Below are 22,294 nucleotides of genomic sequence, written 5' to 3'. Positions count from 1 at the left end.
AATAAAAATAAATAAACCAAAAACTAATTATTTAACCTACCTGCTTAGTGACTTCTTTGTTCATCTGTCAGTCGGTTTCTTTTGTTGGTCTTGATATTATTTAACTTGTGTGGGGTGCCGTGAACTAAGATAAGTGAGGCGGAGAGGGAATTCTTTAATTAACCTGCCTATTAGTGACTTTTTTGTTGCTGAATTTCATTGGCTAAATCTTCAACTGAAGGTTGATATTTTGTATACTTCAAGCCCAAGCAAGCGCTACTAACTTCATCTGTTAATCTGTTTCTTTTGTTGGTTCTGATATTATTTAACGCTGAGAATAAGGTCTCACAAAAGTATGTAGAGGGAAAAATTGTGAGTAAAGCCATTGCTATATTTCTCAGGGTGCTAAAAGTGTCTGGTAATCAGTTCCAGGCACTCCAAATTTCCTGTTCGTAGTGGCACTCCTCTTGATTCTCCAAGCAGCACCTTTCCAGATTCTCAAGCTTTGACCTCAAGTCAACAAACACCTGAGCCTAGATGCTGTCTTGAAATTCTGCAAGTTGTGGCCTGACCTGTGGAGGCACAGTGGATAAAGCGTCAACCTAGAATGCTGAGGTTGCCAGTTCAAAACCCTGGGCTTGCCTGGTCAAGGCACATATGGGAGTTGATGCTGCCTGCTCCTCCCCCTCTTCTCTCTCTATCTCTCCCTCTCTCTCTTTCTCCCCTCTCTCTCTTAATAAAAAGAATAAAATCTAAAAAAAGAAATTCTGCAAGTTGCATCTTATGTAAATTAAGATGGCTGCCGCTATGTCTAGTGGTGAGAAACAGCACCCATAGCACAGGCCCTCGCCTCTCCCAGCCTCCCCCTTACTTATCTCAGTAATGATGGTCAATTAGAAATCCACGACACCCCAGAACAGTAGATTAGATGATGGTTGCTGTGGGTATGTGGTTGCTGGTAATGCCGATCACAGGGCCCCCAGAGATGCATCCCCCGGGGCAATCCGCTGCTCTCTGCTCCGCTGTCCGGAAGTGAGGTCAAAGATCCTCTAATGGCCTAACTAGAAGTCCCAGAATTAGACACTCTGTGCCAGAGTTCTATTGTTTTGGCCTACAGACCTCCGGCAGAGAGTCTACAGTACAGCAAATGTTTTATCCTCGGCAACTGTACCTGGCCGTCCAAGAGCTGAGGACGAAACATCCTTCTCGACATGCAGCCCCATACTTCTCTGATATGCGGCAGCATGCGTCCACGTGTCATCGAAAATGGCTATGAGCCCTGGCCGGTTGGCTCAGCGGTAGAGCGTCGGCCTGGCATGTGGGGGACCCGGGTTCGATTCCCAGCCAGGGCACATAGGAAAAGCGCCCATCTGCTTCTCCACCCCTCCCCCTCTCCTTCCTCTCTGTCTCTCTCTTCCCCTCCCGCAGCCAAGGCTCCATTGGAGCAAAGATGGCCCGGGCGCTGGGGATGGCTCCTTGGCCTCTGCCCCAGGCGCTAGAGTGGCTCTGGTCGCGGCAGAGCGACGCCCCAGAGGGGCAGAGCATCGCCCCCTGGTGGGCAGAGCATCGCCCCTGGTGGGCGGGCCGGGTGGATCCCGGTCAGGCGCATGCGGGAGTCTGTCTGACTGTCTCTCCCCATTTCCAGCTTCAGAAAAAAAAAAAAAAAAAAAAGAAAATGGCTATGCGTGTCAGTGCTGACATGCGTGTCATAGGTTCGCCATCACGGATTTAAGCTAAGAGTTCAGCGAGATTTTATAAATATGATTTTCATACTTGTGCGTGATTTACGCCAGTTCAAGATGGCCGATCGCATTCCTGCTTAGGAAGGGCTGTTATAAATGGAGAGGTTTTCGTAGTAGAAGGTTGTTTTTTTTTTTGGGGGGGGGGGTTGTGGCAGAGACAGAGAGAGTCAGAGAGGGACACATAGGGATAGACAGACAGGAAAGGAGAGAGATGAGAAACATCAATTCTTCGTTGTGGCTCTTTTTTTTATCTTTATTTATTTATTTTTTTAATTCATTTTAGAGAGGAGAGACAGAGAGACAGAGAGGGAGAGAGGGAGAAGGTGAGGAGGAGCTGGAAGCATCAACTCCCATATGTGCCTTGACCAGGCAAGCCCAGGGCCCCAAACCGGTGACCTCAGTATTTCCAGGTTGGCGCTCTATCCACTGTGCCACCACAGGTCAGGCCGTTGTGGCTCTTTAGTTGTTCATTGAATGATTTCTCATATGTGCCTTGACCGTGGGGCTACAGCAGACCGAGTGACCCCTTGCTCAAGCCAGTGACCTTGGGCTGAACCTGGTGAGCTCTGCTCAAACCAGATGAGCCCACGCTCAAGCTGGCAACCTCGGGGTCTCGAACCTGGGTCCTCCACATTCCAATCTGACACTCTATCCACTAAGCCACTGTCCTTACTAGGTTTTAAATGGAAGGAGGAAGGAGATGTGGCCCCCTCCCTTCCCCACACCTGTGAGTTAGAAGGTAAACAGCCAGGAATGCAGGAGGAGGAAGGGAGATTTGAGTAGCCCTTTCCTCTCCCCTTTCTTTCTCCTTAATGGGCGATTTACAAACGCTTATCCTCTGACATTATCTAGCCCCTTCCCTTAAATCGTGTGATTGATGTATGTACCTCTAGACAAAGGAATCACGAGATCCATGTATGTGAACTTGTGTTCTGTAAAGGGTATATAACAGGGGTCCCCAAACTTTTTACACAGGGGGCCAGTTCATTGTCCCTCAGACCATTGGAGGGCCGGGCTATAAAAAAACCCAAACTATGAACAAATCCCTATGCACACTGCACATATCTTATTTTAAAGTAAAAAAACAAAACAGGAACAAATACAATATTTAAAATAAAGAACAAATAAATTTAAATCAACAAACTGACCAGTATTTCAATGGGAACTATGGGTCTGCTTTTGGCTAATGAGATGGTCAATGTCCGGTTCCATATTTGTCACTGCTAGCCGTAACAAGTGATATGACGCGCTTCCGGAGCCGTGATGCGTGCATCCTGTGTCACCGGAAGTAGTACTGTACGTGAGTGACGTTGTGCTTTGCGGCGCCGCCACAACAGTGCTGCTCTCACTGACCACCAATGAAAGAGGTGCCCCTTCTGGAAGTGCGGCGGGGGCCAGAAAAATGGCCTCAGGGGGCCGCAGTTTGGGGACCCCTGGTATATAAGATGTAAGAAATCTAATTTTAGGAAGCATGTGTCTTTGGAGCCACAGGCCCCACATGCTCCATCAGCTTTAATAAATTCTTTTTCCTCTTATACAGTTGTCTGAGTGTGTCTATCCTCCATTGGATTGCTTTCCTCCAACAATGAGTTCCAGCTATCCTTTTTCCATTATCATGTTCCCTAATATTTCAAGTGAAGAAAGAATTGCAAGAAGTATTCTAAAAAATTATACTAGGTTCTACCCAGGTTGGACTTCAGATGCTGAGAACAAATTATTTAAAAAGTAGGAGTATGTTGTGAAAGCAGAGAAGCTTTGCCATATGAAAAAGGGTGTCACTTTGTTTTCTAAAATTCAGTGAGTCAGGCAAGTTTATTTTGATTTGTGCTCTGAACTGATTAGATCTGGGTCTAAGAGCAGAGACAAGAAAACTGGTCATATTTCCAAGCAGAGCTGAAAGAGTCCCTCACCAGTGTTCAGGAGAAAAAGGTTATCTGAGGACTTTCATCTTCTCTCTTTAGCTGCTTGGACTCCTGCCATGTTTTTCTACACCTTTTTATCCATAGGGATGGCTCTGCACTTTCTATACCTATAATACTGGGTGCATTAAACTCATAGAAAAAAATATATAGTGTAGAAACAAAGGTAATCTGGTACATAAAAACATGTAGGTCTATTTTCTGAAAATAGCTTGTGAGCCTAAGAATGCTGTTGTAAAATAGGTTTATGCTATGAAAGCTCTGCAGCATGTGGCCAGAATATGACTTAAGACAGAGCCCAGCCATTAGGAAATCCCTCAAAGGGTTGTACACCAGTGATCCCCACCCCCCAGGCCACGTGGGCCATTTGGTACCGGTCTGCAGAGAAAGAATAAATAACTTACATTATTTACATTTTATTTATGTTTAAGTCTGAACGATGTTTTATTTTTAAAAAATGACCAGAGGCCCTCTGTTACATCCATCTAAGACTCACTCTTGATGCTTCTGTCGTAAGTTCGACAATTATATTTAAAAATACCACAGTTTTTACGCTGGTCACATAATTTTATTTTGTGTATTTATCCGTTCCACCCTAAAGGCCAGTCCGTGAAAATATTTTCTGACATTAAACAGGTCCGTGGCCCCAAAAAGGTTGGGGACCACTGCTCTACACCATTCCTGTTCTATATGATTACATTGTTTATTCAGCAAGATACATGAAGGAAAAAACCTACCCTGTTTTGTTACCTAAATTATAATGGAGAAATGACAAATGAGATGTGTATACTTTGCTTCCTGAATAACCTTCAGAGTACCGCACAGATTTTTTCATAATACTCACCTTTTAAAAACAGCAATGTTACTCCATTGTAATACGTTGTTATCATTAAGATTCAATTGCTGAACAATTAACCCCTAAGCCTATTAGCTATTAATGACTGGACAGCTTAATAAAGGATCTGACTGCCATTCTTAGAATCATACAGCTATTTATAACTTCTGTTCTTCCAAGATCAGAGATGTGTTACAAAAGTCTTTATGGAATTCCCCAGTGAAGAGGGACAGTGTACAGAGATGGCTACAAACGAGGCGACAGAATGATGGTGACTCTTGAGCATTAATGACATTTGTTATTGCAGCTTGGAGAAAATGCCATAGACTATAATATAAAAAATATAATGTTTTTAATATTAAAAAAATGTTAATGCCACTCTGCTTAAAGTCAGTAAATTACACAACAGTATTCTGAGTATTTTTGGAAGAAAGGCACCAGAGAAGACCAGAGTCTTATTGCTGGTCAGATCACACACGCCCCCCACCCCCCAGATAATGGCTCTCGGCACAGCCAGGAGGCAAGGTCTAAGCATCACTTGTCTTTGTAAATTGAAGCACAAGGAAGGAAATCGTCAATAAAATAAAGCCCTGCATCTTACATTAAACTTGAAGGAAATGATTTCCAGTTCTATGTCAAAGCCGTGGCTGGTTCCCTAGGCGTCTAGAGCTATTCAGACAGGCACTCTGTTTTCTTTGGCCCATTTCTTCATGATTCGGATGATGTAATCTACTTGGGAGTTACCCGTGCTTCTCAGAAGATGGAGCACATCTCGAAGGGTCTCTCTGAAGAAAAGATTTGAGAAGACAAAGTGCTTCAATAGAGAATGAAAACAAACAGGTAAAAACTCCTACTTGTTCTCCATTTTTGGTAACAGACTCTTTCCCTGTGTAGTCACAAACCAATGACAAACTTCCTAGCTTCCCATTCTTAGATGGCATAGTAAAATGAAAATTCTACTAGCCTCTCACCAACCAAATGTTCCTCGTTTACTTATACTACCTAGACACAGGCTTTAATCTTTTTGTCTTCATATGGCATGAATACTTCCATTTCTTCACTTATTCTGCAGGACAGAGCAGGGAGAGGGATATCAGCGAGCTGTGTTCAGACTTGGGTTCAAATTCTAGCTCCACAGTAACAAGCCACTTAACTTGTCTGAGTCCCCAATTTCTCCTTGGTTTAAGGTGATTATCACCATAACTAGGTATCACTGCCATGTTTGTCAATTTTACAAAAGCCAAAGGAATAGATGATTTCTTCAAGAAAAACAATGTATTGGCCCTGGCCGGTTGGCTCAGCGGTAGAGCGTTGGCCTGGCGTGTAGGAGTCCCGGGTTCAATTCCCGGCCAGGGCACACAGGAGAAGCGCCCATCTCCTTCTCCACCCCTCCCCCTCTCCTTCCTCTCTGTCTCTCTCTTCCCCTCCCGCAGCCAAGGCTCCATTGGAGCAAAGATGGCCCGGGCGCTGAGGATGGCTCTGTAGCCTCTGCCTCAGGCGCTAGAATGGCTCTGGATGCAACAGAGCGACGCTCCAGAGGGGCAGAGCATCGCCCCCTGGTGGGCATGCCGGGTGGATCCCAGTCAGGCGCATGCGGGGGTCTGTCTGACTGCCTCTCCCGTTTCCAGCTTCGGAAAAATGAAAAAAAAAAAGAAAAGAAAAACAATGTATTAATAAATATGGAAAAGAGGAAAGTTAAGCACCAAGATTTGGCAAATACTTAGTATTTATGTTTTAAGTAATTTAACTTTCATTACAATTAAAATCTATGTTTTAAGTAATGCATACTAAAACATCCCTATTACCTTATCAAATCTACAGGTAACTGGGTGTTGTTCCTCATCCCTGACAGTTCTCTCACATTTTCAACTTCTTTTTCCCCCTCAAGCACCCTCTTAAGTTAACCAAATTCTTTTCAACATTTATTTAGCACTGAAAGTAGACATAAGGTAGGAGGTAATTTTTTATAGATTATTTACATATAAATATCTGTATCTCCTAAAATCACATCTCCTTTTGAGTTTAGAGAGAGATAAGAAGGTAGAGAGAAACATCTATTTGTTGTTCCACTTATTCACACATTCACTGATTAATTCTTGTATGTGTCCTGACTGGGGATCAAACCTTCAACCTTGGCATATTGGGACAATGCTCTAATCAACTGAACTATCTGGCCAGGGTCTGAATTTACTTTTAAGCATTTCAATTTTTGTTGCAAATGGAGCTACAAGCCATTTAATTTTCTGTACTCTAATGTCACTGGAATATAAGAGACAAATGAAAAGAAATTATTGACCACATCTACTCCATTCCTAATTCATTGAGGCCTAAACCAAAACGAATCAAGCTCTCCAACCAGGGCTAGGTAGTGCTTCTTGGCTGTATACTTACCTGGATTCTTTCCCAGCTAAGATCATCTGGAAAGTGCCCACACAGGCACCCCTCTTGCCTTCCCAATATTCAGGGTTATGATCCAACCTCTCTAGAACATCAAAGGCTTTGGCCGAATAGTAAAACTGGCCCATCTGAATAAAAGAAAGAATTGTAGTAATACTATGATCACAAAGTTATATAAAATGAAACTAAACATCGAGATACCATGAAACAGAACTGTATAAAATGAGTACATGAATAATGACATTTCAATTAGCTAATCAGATAAATTTAAATTCCTTACTGAAGCAAGAAAAAGGAAAAATCAGTTTGGATTCAGTTTAAATCAGCTTACTTTCATTTAGTTTTCAACAATATAACATTTTTTTCTACATATTAGTCAAGTTATTCTATAATCAACACATCTGTCATTTCTTCTAATCATCTTCTCATCTTGAGGACACACTCTGACCACTGTGATCTTAACTGAGTGTTTTTTCTCAATACATTGTCATTTTATGCTAATTTGATCATGTTCAACCCAAGAGGATGGTCTCTTTTCCTGAGTTTGTCTACATTCTCACTATGCCTAGATATACGTATATTGAATACTCCTTTAAAATAGTGGTTTTCAACCTTTTTACATTTGGCGATTGGTGAAAATAGAATTATTGGGGGGACTGCTAAGGCAGAAATCACCCTGAGCATGAACGAATTCTACTAAGATCATTGGGTCTGAAATCTTCATACAACTTTAGGGTGCTTAATTCTTTCATGGACTGGCACAGAATTTCTGGTAGACCGGTCCATGGACTGATGGTAAATCTTTAAAACATTTATTTTGACCGATGTCTTTCCCAAGTATACTACAAATTTCCTTGGCCTTGTAGAATGCGCTGAATACCATTCAATTTGTGTGTGTGTGTGCATTAAATTTTGCTTAGATGAGTTTTCTAGAGTGGTAATCATAAACGTACAATGTTACCAGTTTCACTGAAGGCTTCAAATGGCTGAGCAACCCTCTACTCAGTGTGGTTTTAGTTACTTCTCCATTCCTGTAGCTATGGTCAGAAACATTGGTCAATTTCCTTAAGATTTCTATTGCATTATTATCATAGCTTTTTCCTCTACTTCATAGGGAGAACACAACTGTCTTTTCTTCAGTTCAAATTGTACTTTCATTCATCCTTCTCTCTTTTCTTAGTCACAGGAAGAAGTGTTCTTATTCCTTTTCAAGTTTAATTCTTCTTACTATGTTCTCTTAAGCATTGTTGGGGGTAAAATAACACACATAGAGGATGGTGCATGCAATATAAAAGTACAGTTTAACGTCTGATTATGAGGTGGATACAAGTGTAACCACCACCCAAGTCAAGAAAGGAAACACTGACAGCAAAACAGAGCTCTCTGTGTCACTTCCAGACCTCACCCTTCTTTCCCTCCAGAAGTAACTACTATTCCAACCTTCATGGGCATCAGTCCTTTGACTTTCTTTATAATCACTAATGTATATTATCTTTAGATAATATAATTGAGTTTTGCCTCTCAGAATTTTATCTACAGTGTGTTTGTAAAGTCATGGTGCACTTTTGACCAGTCACAGGAAAGCAACAAAAGATGATAGAAATGTGAAATCTGCACCAAATAAAAGGAAAAGTCTCCCAGTTTCATACCTATTCAGTGCAGTTCAATGTGGGCTCACACACAGATTTTTTAGGGCTCCTTAGGTAGCTATCCTGTATAGCCTCTACAGACTCATCACTGACTGATGGCCTACCAGAACAGGGTTTCTCCACCAAACTGCCAGTTTCCTTCAACTGCTTATCCCACCGAGTAATGTTATTCCTATGTGGTGGCACTTCATTATAAACGCGCCGATATTCACGTTGCACTTTGGTCATGGATTCGAATTTAGCAAGACACAGAACACACTGAACTTTCCTCTGTACCATCCACATCTCGACTGGCATGGCCATGGGCTGCTCCGCTGTATACATGGTGTTATGTCATTATCTGCACATGCGCACATGCTGCCACATCATCCTACAGAAACTGGGAGGGTTTTCCCTTTATTTGGTGCAGATTTCACATTTCTATCGTTTTTTGTTGCTTTCCTGTGACCGGTCAAAAGTGCACCATGACTTTACGGACACACTGTACATGAAATAATACTGTAAATATTCTTTTGTGTCTTTTATATGTTTATAAGATTTATCTATACTGCTGGATATAGCTCTAGTTGATGTATTTTTTTTTTTTTTTTTAATTTTTGACCTATAGATTTACAGGAAGTTGAAAAAGTAGTGAGGAGAGGTCTCATGTACCTTTTACCTCATTCCCCCCCCACCTTACAGCTTACATAACATCAGTACAATATCACAATAACAAAACCAGGAAGTGTACATTGCTATAATGTAGGTGTAGTTCTGACATTTTATTTATTTAATTAATTAATTAGTTTTTTGTATTTTTCTGAAGTTGGAAACAGGGAGGCAGTCAGACAGACTCCTGCATGTGCCCGACCGGGATCCACCCAGCATGCCCACCAGGGGGCGATGCTCTGCCCATCTGGGGCGTTGCTCTGTTGCAACCAGAGCCATTCTAGCACCTGAGGCACAGGTCATAGATCCATCCTCAGCGCCTAAGCCAACTTTGCTCCAATGGAGCCTTGGCTGCGGGAGGGGAAGAGAGAGACAGAGAGGAAGGAGAGGGGAAGGGGTGGAGAAGCAGATGGGCGCTTCTCCTGTGTGTCCTGGCCAGGAATCGAACCCGGGACTCCTGCACGCCAGGCCGACGCTCTATCACTGAGCCAACCGGCCAGGGCTAGTTCTGTCATTTTAACAAATATGCAGATTCATATAACCACACCACTATCAAGATACACACCTGTTCCATCTCAGGGAGATGTTTGTGGAGATGGAACAGGTGTGTATCTTGATAGTGGTGTGGTTAGATTCATTATATGTGCTGCCCCATTATAGTTACACGCATTCCCCTCCCTGCTCAACATCCTAACCTCTGGCAATCACTAATTAGTTCTATAAATCTATAATTTTCTTTTTTTAAAAGATTTTATTTATTAACTTTAGAGAGGAAAGAGAGAGAGAGAAGGGGGATAGGAGCAGAAAACATCAACTCCCACATGTGCCTTGACCAGGCAAGCCCAAGGTTTCAAACCTGCAACCTCAGGCGTTCCAGGTTGACGCGTTATCCCCTGCACCACCACAAGTCAGGCTAAAGCTATAATTTTCAAGAATGTTATATATATAAAAAACATAGCAGTCTGGGACTCTTTGAGACAGGCATCTTTCATTTAGCAAAATGTCATTGTTTTTCTAAGTTACTGCATGTATCAATGGTTAGTTCCTGTTATATAACCCTGCAAAAAGCAGGAGGGACCTCACCCAAGGTTTGGTTTGAATGTCAAGAATGATGATACCATGCATACACCGAGAGGGAATGGGAGGTTTTTTACTCATGTAATTGAGGTCTCTGAGGCAAGTCAGGCAGGTCTCTCAAGCAGGTCCAATATGGCTGAGAGAGCAGGCATTTGTGAATAGGTATTTACATCAATATTGGTTTTCATTTCCTGGGGGGAAAAAACAGCCTAACTAAGCCCTGACCAGATAGCTCGGTCCTGAAGCACAGAAGTTGCTGGTTTGATCCCGGCCCCCAGTCGGGGGCTATACAGGAACAGATAGGTGTTGCTGTCTCTATCTCACTCTCTACCTTTCTCTCCAAAATCAATTATTTAAAAAAAAAAAAAGCCTAACTATATTGTGGTATATTTTTTCTGTCCTTTAATTTTCAACCCACTTACATCATAATATTTGAATGGAGTTTCTTTTTTCTTTTCTTTTTTTTTTTTGATTTTTCTGAAGCTGGAAACGGGGAGAGACAGTCAGACAGACTCCCGCATGCACCCGACCGGGATCCACCTGGCACGCCCACCAGGGGCGACGCTCTGCCCACCAGGGGGTGATGCTCTGCCCCTCCGGGCCACTGTAGCGCCTGGGGCAGAGCCCAAGGAGCCATCCCCAGCGCCCGGGCCATCTTTGCTCCAATGGAGCCTTGGCTGCGGGAGGGGAAGAGAGAGACAGAGAGGAAGGAGGGCGGGGGGGGGGGGGGGAGAAGCAAACGGGCGCTTCTCCTATGTGCCCTGGCTGGGTATCGAACCCGGGTCCCCCGCATGCCAGGCCAACGCTCTACCGCTGAGCCAACCAGCCAGGGCCTTGAATGGAGTTTCTTATAGAGAGTTGTGTCATGGTTTTCTTTAATCTACTCTGTAGAATCTGTCCTTTAATTGTTGTATTTAGGCCACTTACATTTAATACAAGTATTGATATGTTAGCACTTAATTCTGCCTTTTTTCCTATGTCCTTTGTTTTTCGTGGACAAGGACATCTCGTACACGTCTCTGCACCTTGCAGCTGGAGAAAAATATCACTGTATAAACTGCACAGAGGACAAGAAAGCCTATGCGTGACCTCTCTAGTCTTCACCTAAATATATGTTTCCTATTGTTCCTGAATTGTAAAAAATCTTAGCTATAACTTTATGTTGAGTTGTCTGAGTCCTTTAAGTGAATCACTGAAGTAGTGGTAGTTGTGGGACCACTGAGACACCAAGTAATGCCAAATTGTTTTTCAAAGTCATTATCTTCCTTTGATCTTAACCCCATTTCCTCTCATCTTCACTAGGGCCTTATTCTATCAAAAATGCCCCACTCACTCTTTTTTTAAAAGATTTTATTTATTCATTTTAGAGAGAAGAGAGAGAGAGAGAGAAGGCGAGGAACAAGAAGCATCACCTCCCATATACACCTTGACCAGGCAAACCCAGGGTTTTGAACCAGCAACCTCAGCATTCCAGGTTGACACTTTATCCACTGCACCACCATAGGCCAGGTCTCTTGAATCTTTAATCTCCCTGTTCAATGCCTGCTCTTTCTCTAGCTAAAGATACGTTCTTGTTCCCTATTCTAAAAGAAAAAAGAAGTCTCGCTCCAGCAGGGTAGCTCAGTTTGGTAGAGCACCAACCTAATACGCCAAGTGCAGGTTCCATCCCCAGTTGGGGCACATAGGGAATTAACCAATGGGTGCTTAATTGAGTGGATAAACAAATTGACTTTTCCCTCTCTCTGCTCTCTCCCTTCCTCTCTCTAAAATTAATCAATAAATAAACATTCAGAAAAAAAAAATTTCCCTCCACCTGTAAAAATAAATTCCTCCCCCAAGATTCCTAACCTTGTTTCTCCTTTTAAGTTAGCATCATGTTTTTCTCCTTATCCTCAGGATTAATTTTTAATTTTTTATTGTTTTAGCTGTTTAAAAAGTGTTTTTTTATAATTTATGGATTCCAGAGAGAGGAGAGAGAGAGAAACACTGATCTGCTGTTCCATCTATCCATGCATTCCTTGGTTGACTCCTGCACATACTCCAACTGGAGATCGAACCCACAACCCTGGAGTATCGGGATGACACTCCAAACAACTGAGCTCCCGGCCAGAGCGAGCATTAATTTTTTAAAGACTATAGTTGACAATACAGCCACTGCATCTGCTTTCTAACTTGATTCTCTTCTCTACCCACTATTTTCCCAGGCCTCATGCAACTCCATCTACTTGCAGATTTGACATTCTCCCTCCTTGGCTTTGAATAAAATAGGAACAGGGGAAAAAGCAATGGAAAGCACTCTGTCATTCTCCTGGTTTCTTTCTTTTATTTTTTTTTCTGATTTTTGTCCTTCCTTTCTGTTCATCTTCATCATCACAGACTCTTCTTTCTATTTTTGTCTCATAAACACCTGGTTCCTCATTCCACTCCCTGGTTCCTCTTTCTCTCCCACGCTCTGTGGCTGCTGTGCTGCTCTGGTAACCACCACCATGGTTGCTGTTAACTCTAAAACTACATCGCTCATCCTGACCTCACACGTGACCTCCTGAACTCCCGAACTCCAGGCTCACCCTGATAGTTTCCCATGTGTAATCTCTCCGCCTGGGAGCCCCCCCCCCCCACACACTTCAGATTCATTATATCTAAAATTGAACTAAAAGCTTTTTATTTTTAAAAAGCTCCTCCCTGCCTTTCCTACCTCTTACACACACAGAGGCACGTGCGCACGCACACACACATACACACGGTCAAACCTTACTCAATGACGGCTTTTTCATTTTATTTTTCTGGTTCATTTGTCTTTCCTGTCCAGTATTTATTTGCATATTAGTATTCCCCAAGGTTTGCTTTACAACCATCTAATTTTCTCACTTTACTTTCCTATCTGGGCAGTCTCACTGTTTTTCAGGGTTTCAATTACTGAAATGTTGATGATGTCTCCAAATCTGTCTCTGGATGTCAGAGGACCACTTTCTTGAGCTTCAAATCCAAATCTCCAACTACCAGATGGATCTTTGTACCTGGATGCTATCTAAAGAGCAACAGCCTTTAGAATTCTGTAACCTCCTCGCTTATTATTTTATATAAACCTAAAAAACCCTGAAACGCTGTCTATCTCTGAGTTCAGTTCATTTGTCAAAGAGATGATGTTTCTTTTTTTTTTTTTTTTTTTTTTTTTTTTTTCATTTTTCTGAAGCTGGAAACAGGGAGAGACAGTCAGACAGACTCCCGCATGCGCCCGACCGGGATCCACCCGGCACGCCCACCAGGGGCGGTGCTCTGCCCCCCCAGGGGGCGATGCTCTGCCCATCCCGGGCGTCGCCATGTTGCGACCAGAGCCACTCTAGCGCCTGAGGCAGAGGCCACAGAGCCATGCCCAGCGCCCGGGCCATCTTTGCTCCAATGGAGCCTTGGCTGCGGGAGGGGAAGAGAGAGACAGAGAGGAAAGCGCGGCGGAGGGGTGGAGAAGCAAATGGGCGCTTCTCCTATGTGCCCTGGCCGGGAATCGAACCCGGGGAGATGATGTTTCTGATATCACCATGCAAATCCTCTCACCGATGGCCCTTTAGTCTCCAGGACACATTGCCCTAATCCTTAGCCAAGGCAGCATGTGAGCATGTGACACTGAGCGTCCATTCCCTTTCCCCTCAACCAGGCTCACCTTGTAGCAGTCATTAGCAATGAGCTGTAAGAGGCTGAAGGACTCGCTGGAGGTTTCCGTCTTGAGGTAAAGTTCCCAGGCTAGTCTCGGTTTCTTATTCATTATATCTATAAAAAGGAACAAAGATTTGTGTTTTTAATTTATTTATTCATTTTTTTAAGAGGAGAGAGACAGAGAAAGAGAGAAGGGGGGAGGAGCTGGAAGCATCAACTCCCATATGTGCCTTGACCAGGCAAGCCCAGGGTTTCGAACCGGTGACCTCAGCATTTCCAGGTAGATTTGTGTTTTTTAAATGTCCAAGAAATACACTCCTGCATCTTGCTGTTCTATTGATTAGGTTCTATGTTTCAAATATACAAAGTAATGGTAAATAGCTCTTCCATGGAAAACTTGCAATGTGGGCATTCATCTGGCTCCCCATCTGAATTGTACCATACTTAAAATTTGTATTTGAGTGAGGAGTCAGATAATTAGATTGGGTTGACTGCTAGTAGTTCCCACTTAGGTCATTGCTTGGAAGAGGACACCTATCATTACTCACTTCTACTCATGTGCTGTCTGCCTCACTTAGAATATTTTTTCCGGCAATTTTACTCAGGGAACATTTGAAATCCAAGTGAACAGAAGGAGCAAGAAAAGACAGTAAAAATAGAGAGAAACAGATAGAGACTATAAGTTAAATAATATATAAAAGTCATGTTTTTTTGCGCTGGTGGGATAGCTTGGTTGGTTAGAGCATCGTCCTGGTGCACAGAGGTTGTCGGTTTGATCCCAGGTCAGGGAACATATGGAAACAGATCCATGCTCCTGTCTCTTTCTCTCCCTTCCAATCTCTCTGTAATCAATAAATAAAAATATTGAATAATAAAAAGAAATTACGTTTTTGACATTTTGCCCCATTTAAGGCCTGCCTCATAGTGAAAAGGTAAAATGAGCATAACAATATCATTTCACCAAAAGCGCTACAAACTGAGACTATGGAGACTTCTCTCAGGACTGTATGTGCTAGGTCAATGCTATTTGGTAGAACTAATCACAGGGTAAGCATCTATGTGTATATGGCCACCCTAACTGACCAGCATTTATAACACAATTTCGGTGTTCACTTATTTATAGAACAAAATATGAAACAAAATTAGAAAATGATCAGTTCAATTTCCATCTAGAATATTATTCAGCAAAGAAGGAAAACAGGATTACTGTGTAGTATTTAAAAGAAGACTTCACAGAACAGTCATGGGGATGTAAAGTACAGCACAGGAAACAGAGTCAATAGTATTGTAGTAACTACATACAGTGTCAGATGTGTACTAGATTTATTGGGGTGATAACTTATAGTAAGTTCTATAATGACTAATCGCTGCATCATACACCTAAAAGTAATAGAATATTGTATGTCAACTGTAATTGAAAAATTTTAAAATATTTAAATAATAATAATAAATAAAAAGACTCACAGCACCGAGCTAACCAACTGAGGTAAATGTAATCATTTTTCAACTTTTCACTTTGGATTAAAAGGAAAACCTGCAAGAAGAGGAAAGAAGGGAATAAGCGTGTAGATAGTTGTGCAGTAATAACATTCATATCAGCTCCTCTTATGTTAATGATTAACATAACCTTAAAGATGACCAAATTCTACACAGGCTGCTAAGAAAGGCAAAGACAAAGTTGTGAGGATTTTAACACACTTCTCTCAGTTATTGATGTCACAAGCTGACAGAAGGTTAGTAAGGATATAGAAGAATTGAACAGAACAATTAACTGCACAATACACATTACTTTCAAGACCACATGACTATGCTACTGGACAATTTTAAAGGACTGGTGTTATACAGCCCACAGTCTATGATCACAATACAATTAAGTTGAAAATCAGAATAAAATGACCTGAAAAGGATAACACGTTTGAAAATCATGAAACACATTTAAAATAACTCAATGTTTTCAGTAGATACTATGATCTTTCTACAACATCAGAGTGTGGTTAACGTTTTCACTGATCAGAATGAAATTTCTGGCAACCAGTCCGTGGACCGGTGGTTGAAAAACAATCAAATAACTCACAGCTAAAGAAGAAAACATAACAGAATTGAATAATACGTTGAATAACAAAATTCAATTGAATAATTCAACTGAATTATTTTGAAGGATTTAGACAAATCACTCTTTGAAGTTATAAGTCAAGGTCATACTTAACGTTAGAGAAAAGAGATTGACTCAATAGGGGCTGACGGGGTTTCTAGGGTTTTCAATTATTTAGATTCTAATTATGTGCCTGACCAGGCAGTGGTGCAGTGGGTAAAGCGTCGGACTGGGATGCGGAAGACCCAGGTTCACGACCCCGAGGTCGCCAGCTTGAACGCGGGCTCATCTGGTTTGAGCAAAAAGCTCACCAGCTTGGACCCAAGGTCGCTGGCTCGAGCAAGGGGTCACTTGGTCTGCTGAAGGCCCACGGTCAAGGCACATATGAGAAAGCAATCAATGAACAACTAAGGTGTTGCAACGCGCAACAAAAACTAATGATTGATGCTTCTCATCTCTCCTTTCCTGTCTCTGTCTCTGTCTATCCCTCTCTCTGACTCTCTTTCTCTGTCTCTGTAAAAGGAAAAAATAAATAAATAAATAAATTAGATTCTAATTATGTGAGTCTGTTCACCTGAAAATATCCATCAAGCTATATATAAATACTTTGATTTGTATACTTTTCTCCATGGATGTTATGCTTCTATAAAATGTATCAAAGAGAAAGAAAAACGTTATTGTGGTTATAACAACCATGTGTCTATTCACATTGTACTTTTTAAAGTAACCTAAGAACAAGGACACTTTTAATAATCCCTTGAACATTTTATTTTAGTGAGAAAAAGATTTGAACATTTTATTTTAGTGAGAAAAAGATAACAATGGTTTTAGACAATCATTCAAATGCTTTCCAAAGCAGGTACCCACCTCTTCACCCTCAGTGGTGTTGCCTGTTGCAGCTTTGGCTTGGGCATAATTAAAATTAAAGATGTCATCATTAAAGAAGTAACCCTGAAAAACATTCCGAGACCAGGTCATACTGAGCATTAACATACAAAATACAAAAACATCAGTCATACCAGATAAACACAAAAATAAGCTTAAGAAATTAGCTGGTGCCGCTAATAACATCATCTCTAAGAGTGTCTTTCTCTGACACTTTCTATACAGTATTTTGTATACAGAGTCATCTAGAAAATTCTACACTGACCTTAAATGAGTTGAGGTAAATCAAGGCATCACCAAATTGCTTAAGCAGGAAGAAACAGGAAGCCATGCACTGCCTCCCTGGGATTGTATCTGAAATGGAATGGGAAAAGATATCGTGTGTAGTCATGAAACTAAAAGGTGCCTTCAGCTGAGATTTTAGTTATTTTATACTTTAGTGATAGGAATGTATTCCAAGACAACTTTTTAGATTCTGAAATTATAGATTTTGTTCAGTGGACAAAACCTTAGCATAACGAAGATCACAGTACTTCAGAGTAACCAATAATTACTCTCTGTGTTAACTCTCAGTCCAAAATGAAAACAAACCCTGTAGGCTACAGTATTCTCCAGATTTTTCCCCAAGGCTTTGATTGGTCTCCTTCATTACTTGTCCAAGTCAACCTAGCATGCTCAACCTCAGACAGAGAAGAGATTTGCCATGAAACCATCTGATCCTGATTCTGGCCCAACTTTTTTTTTAATAGTTATTTTATTGATTTGAGAGAGAGAGGAAGGGAGAGAGAGAGACAGGAACATGGATCTGTTCCTCTTTGTGCCCAGGCTGGGAATTGAACTAGCAATCTCTGCACTTCGAGACAATGCTCTAACCAACAAAGCTACCAGCCAGGGCCTAACCCAACTTTTTGTCTGATATTACATTGCTATTTGAGGTGGAGGATGGTGAGTATAACCCTCACACTGGCCACTGCACTCCCAATCCTCCTCATTCTGTTTCTGTTCAGTATTTTCCCCCTTAGCAACTCATCACAGTCACTTATACTATATAACCTATTTATATTTTGTATTTATAGTCTGTCACACTAAGCTGTATGCTCCACAAGGGAAGAGGAATATGTTAGTTTTGTTTACTGATATATCCCTAACATCTCAATAGATTTGTGTTGTGTGAATGAATGAAATGGGGAAAGGAAATATTATTCAATAAATGGTTTTAGTGAAACATTAAAAAAATATATCCAGGCGTGATAAAAATATTTAACAACCATTTTAGCATGAGCAAACATTATCATCAGAGCAGATGCTGACTACCTGACCCGTGGTGGCGCAGTGGATAAAGCATCGACCTGCAATGCTGAGGTCACCAGTTTTGAAACCCTGGGCTTGCCCAGTCAAGGCACAGATGAGAAGCAACTACTATGATTGATGCTTCCTGCTCCTCTCCCACCTTTTCTCTCTCTCTCCCTCTCCCTCTCTGTTCTCTCTAAAATTAATAAATAAAATCTTTTAAAAAAAGGGGTGTTAAAAAAAAGGAATTGATTCTGGCCATAGACAAGTGGCACAGACAGTCATATCAGTTCATACTGGCTACTGGCCCTCTTTATAGCTCTTTCTCAGAGCTCACGCTGAATCCTGACTGATGAAATCAACACTGCAAAGCCACAAAACCACCTGTGGGAAATATAGGTGAATAGTATATAACTGCAAGGTAAGAAAGCACTAAGCTTGATGTAAGAAATCGTTACATCATAATACCCATGTAAGAAATCATTATGGAAAAGATAAACTTAATCAAATAAGCTTTAAATATTTTATGTAAGAAAAAATATGATAAGCAAAGTTAAAAGTCAAATGACCTGCTAGGAAAAATACCTATATCATGAGAAAAGTTTAATACATGCAGAACTCTTGAAAAATCAACAAAAGTTAACATTTCATATCAAAAACAATCAAATTTGAAAGCTCTCATGAACTAAAGAACACATTTATTTTCCTCTCTTTCTACAGTCTCTCATCCCACTCCAGCTGAGATGTTGTGAAGAGCTAATTCCAATCTTCTCTCCTGTGTTTGACTTCCCATTTTATAATGGGAAACCTAACAGATGCATCCCTGGACAGAGAATAGAACTTCACCAGTCAATACATGACCAGCTCCAATTGTGAATCATGCTCCTGGGTACAGAGTTCAGACATACCGCATTCACTCGCTGATCCTCCCACCAGCTGAAAGAACTGTTGGGCAATTTTCATGTGGTCCCTCTGAAAAGCAAAGCAGAGGGCTGATCTAGAGGAATAAGCTGCAAATAATTGTATTGGTATTATACTTTATGGTTTTAATATATTTGTCAGGATTTAACATATCCCATTGTTTTAAATCCTCCCCAAGACAAAACTAGCTCTAATTAGCATAAGCATCTAGAAAATGATAACCTTGAAACTAAATTAAAACCTACTCTAAGTCAAATAGAAGAAAAATATCCATCCCCAAGTTCTGACCTAAAAGTACCTTCATTAAATGAACACCTTCATTCAACAAATATTCATTGCTCTTTTACCATGTATCAGAACTTGCTGTAGGATTATGGTTATAACAAGGAGTATTTATTAAATAAAGTCATTCACTTATTCAATAACTACTTACTGCCTGTTCATTAAATGAGCTGCTGTGAAGTGAGTTGGAGATGAGATTTATTTATGGATCACTTTGTTCCAAAAAGAACTTTCTATTCTTATTTAGAATATTAGAATTCCAAAGAATAAAAGAATTATTATTCTTTTTAGAATATTAGATGAGTAATATTTAGATGAAGAAGAGCTTAATCTTAGACACAGTTTTCATGTTTATAAAAAGCTTTCCCACAGAAACAATTTTTCCACATTACATGTGCCAAAATTATAGCTCAGAAGTATGCAATGTTAAAAAAAAAAAAAGTCTTGGCTCAGCGGTAGAGCGTCGGCCTAGCGTGCGGAGGACCCGGGTTCGATTCCGGCCAGGGCACACAGGAGAAGCGCCCATTTGCTTCTCCACCCCTCCGCCGCGCTTTCCTCTCTGTCTCTCTCTTCCCCTCCCGCAGCCAAGGCTCCATTGGAGCAAAGATGGCCCGGGCGCTGGGGATGGCTCTGTGGCCTCTGCCCCAGGCGCTAGAGTGGCTCTGGTCGCAACATGGCGACGCCCAGGATGGGCAGAGCATCGCCCCCTGGTGGGCAGAGCGTCGCCCCATGGTGGGCGTGCCGGGTGGATCCCGGTCGGGCGCATGCGGGAGTCTGTCTGACTGTCTCTCCCTGTTTCCAGCTTCAGAAAAAATGAAAAAAAAAAAAAAAAAAAAGTCACTGAAAATAAGAATGAAGCTGGGCAATGACCTGTTGTTATTAGAGATATATATTGCTTGAAAATTGGGCTCTTTTTAAACAAAGCAACAATTCTTAGCATTGAACCCTTTATTTTTCTCTCTTTAATACAAGTTCTTTCTACAATGGAATCTTGATTGGGGGATATGGAAAAAGGAGGGACCACAGAAGAGCCTATTTGTAAGCTTATCACTGGTTGAACTTTGACATTTGTTTCTTTTTTTTCCCCATCACTACATAACTTTGCAAACTACAGATTACCAGTGATTTCATACTCACTGAACCCATTTCCTGTCCAAGGGCTGCATTGACCACTCCTTTGAGGATATAATCCTGGAAACATGGAAAAACACTGGTTGACTTAAAAGGAATGTGGGGTTATTAGATATCTTTCAAGTTAATTACTTGCATCAACTCAATACTTTATACATATATATATATATATATATACTATCAAGCCTGACCAGGTGGTGGAGCAGTGGATAGAGCGTCAGACTGGGATGCTGAGGACCCAGGTTCGAGACCCCGAGCTCGCTAGCTTGAGTGCCGGCTCATCTGGTTTGAGCAAAAGCTCACCAGCTAGCCCTGGCCGGTTGGCTCAGCGGTAGAGCGTCGGCCTAGCGTGCGGAGGACCCGGGTTCGATTCCCGGCCAGGGCACACAGGAGAAGCGCCCATTTGCTTCTCCACCCCTCCGCCGCGCTTTCCTCTCTGTCTCTCTCTTCCCCTCCCGCAGCCAAGGCTCCATTGGAGCAAAGATGGCCCGGGCGCTGGGGATGGCTCTGTGGCCTCTGCCCCAGGCGCTAGAGTGGCTCTGGTCGCAACATGGCGACGCCCAGGATGGGCAGAGCATCGCCCCCTGGTGGGCAGAGCGTCGCCCCATGGTGGGCGTGCCGGGTGGATCCCGGTCGGGCGCATGCGGGAGTCTGTCTGACTGTCTCTCCCTGTTTCCAGCTTCAGAAAAATGGAAAAAAAAAAAAAAAAAAATTCTAAAAAGCTCACCAGCTTGAGCCCAAGGTTGCTGGCTTAAGCAAGGGGTCACTTAGTCTGCTAAAAGCCAGCGGTCAAGGCACATATAAGAAAGCAATCAATGTACAACTAAGGCGTCATAATGCGCAATGAAAAACTAATGATTGATGCTTCTCATCTCTCCGTTCCTATCTGTCTGTCCCTGTCTATCCCTCTCTCTGTCTCTGTAAAAAAATTAAAAAAAAAAAAAGGGGGGGGCACCCAGGGTCATTGTTCTCTGGTCTATCCCTGGCCTGAATGAAAGAATTAAGAGATTTTTCATTTGGTTTCCAGAAAGCAAGTGTCCATATGACAGAACTCACAGTATTTGCAAATTCTCAATCTTCAGCAGAGACAAGTGGCAACTTCTAAGAGTTAAGTTGTTTTTTGTGTTTTTTTGTATTTTTCCAAAGTGAGAAGCGGGGGAGGGGGGGGGGTAGGCAGACAGGCAAGACTCCCGCATACGTCTGACTGGGATCCACCTGGCATTCCCACCAGGGGGAAATGCTCAGCCCATCTAGGGCATTGCTCCATGCAACTGGAGCCATTCTAGCATGAGATGGAGGACATGGAGCCATCCTCAGTGTCTGGGCCAACTTTGCTCCAATGGAGCCTTGGCTGCGGGAGAGAGAGAGCAAAAGGAGAGGGAGAAGGGTGGAGAAGCAGATGGTCCCTTCTCCTGTGTGCCCTGGCTGGGAATCAAACCTGGGACTTTCACACGCCAGGCTGACACTCAACCACTGAGCCAACCAGCCAGGGCCTAAGGGTTAAGTTTTGTTTCATTTCAATATAATGGAGACAAATTAACAGTAAAATGTTTACGTAGTAATTTTTTTTAAAACTTTTTAAAAAAATTTTATTTATTTATTACAGAGACAGAGAGTGAGTCAGAGAGAGGGATAGACAGGGACAGACAGACAGGAACGGAGAGAGATGAGAAGCATCAATCATTAGTTTTTCATTGCGCGTTGCAACACCTTAGTTGTTCATTGATTGCTTTCTCATATGTGCCTTGACCTCGGGCCTTCAGCAGACCGAGTAACCCCTTGCTGAAGCCAGCAAC

The 22,294-nt window shown here is 42.0% G+C and overlaps 1 protein-coding gene across 4 annotated transcripts in view; it reads right to left on the bottom strand.

The window, feature by feature from the left end:
- Window positions 1–4,339: 4,339 nt before the first annotated feature.
- Window positions 4,340–22,294, bottom strand: part of IFT56 (intraflagellar transport 56) — a 61,262-nt gene continuing 43,307 nt past the window's right edge. For 2 of the 4 annotated variants that reach the window (XM_066362835.1, XM_066362834.1), the window contains exons 11-18: window positions 20,505–20,558; window positions 19,073–19,136; window positions 17,140–17,228; window positions 16,857–16,940; window positions 15,362–15,431; window positions 13,905–14,011; window positions 6,867–7,000; window positions 4,340–5,260 (exon numbers count right to left, since the gene is read on the bottom strand). In XM_066362835.1, the coding sequence (XP_066218932.1) occupies window positions 5,149–5,260; window positions 6,867–7,000; window positions 13,905–14,011; window positions 15,362–15,431; window positions 16,857–16,940; window positions 17,140–17,228; window positions 19,073–19,136; window positions 20,505–20,558 (714 nt within the window). In that variant the 3' untranslated portion in view covers window positions 4,340–5,148. Of the gene's footprint in view, window positions 5,261–6,866; window positions 7,001–13,904; window positions 14,012–14,211; window positions 14,740–15,361; window positions 15,432–16,856; window positions 16,941–17,139; window positions 17,229–19,072; window positions 19,137–20,504; window positions 20,559–22,294 lie in introns of those variants that run through there. The other 2 variants (XM_066362837.1, XM_066362838.1) reach the window with 2 other exon arrangements.

The sequence above is a fragment of the Saccopteryx leptura genome, chromosome 2, assembly GCF_036850995.1.
Source record: "Saccopteryx leptura isolate mSacLep1 chromosome 2, mSacLep1_pri_phased_curated, whole genome shotgun sequence".
Lineage (NCBI taxonomy): Eukaryota > Metazoa > Chordata > Mammalia > Chiroptera > Emballonuridae > Saccopteryx > Saccopteryx leptura.
The sequence above is the reverse complement of the archived record's forward strand: the minus strand, read 5'-3'. Positions and strand labels throughout refer to the sequence as shown.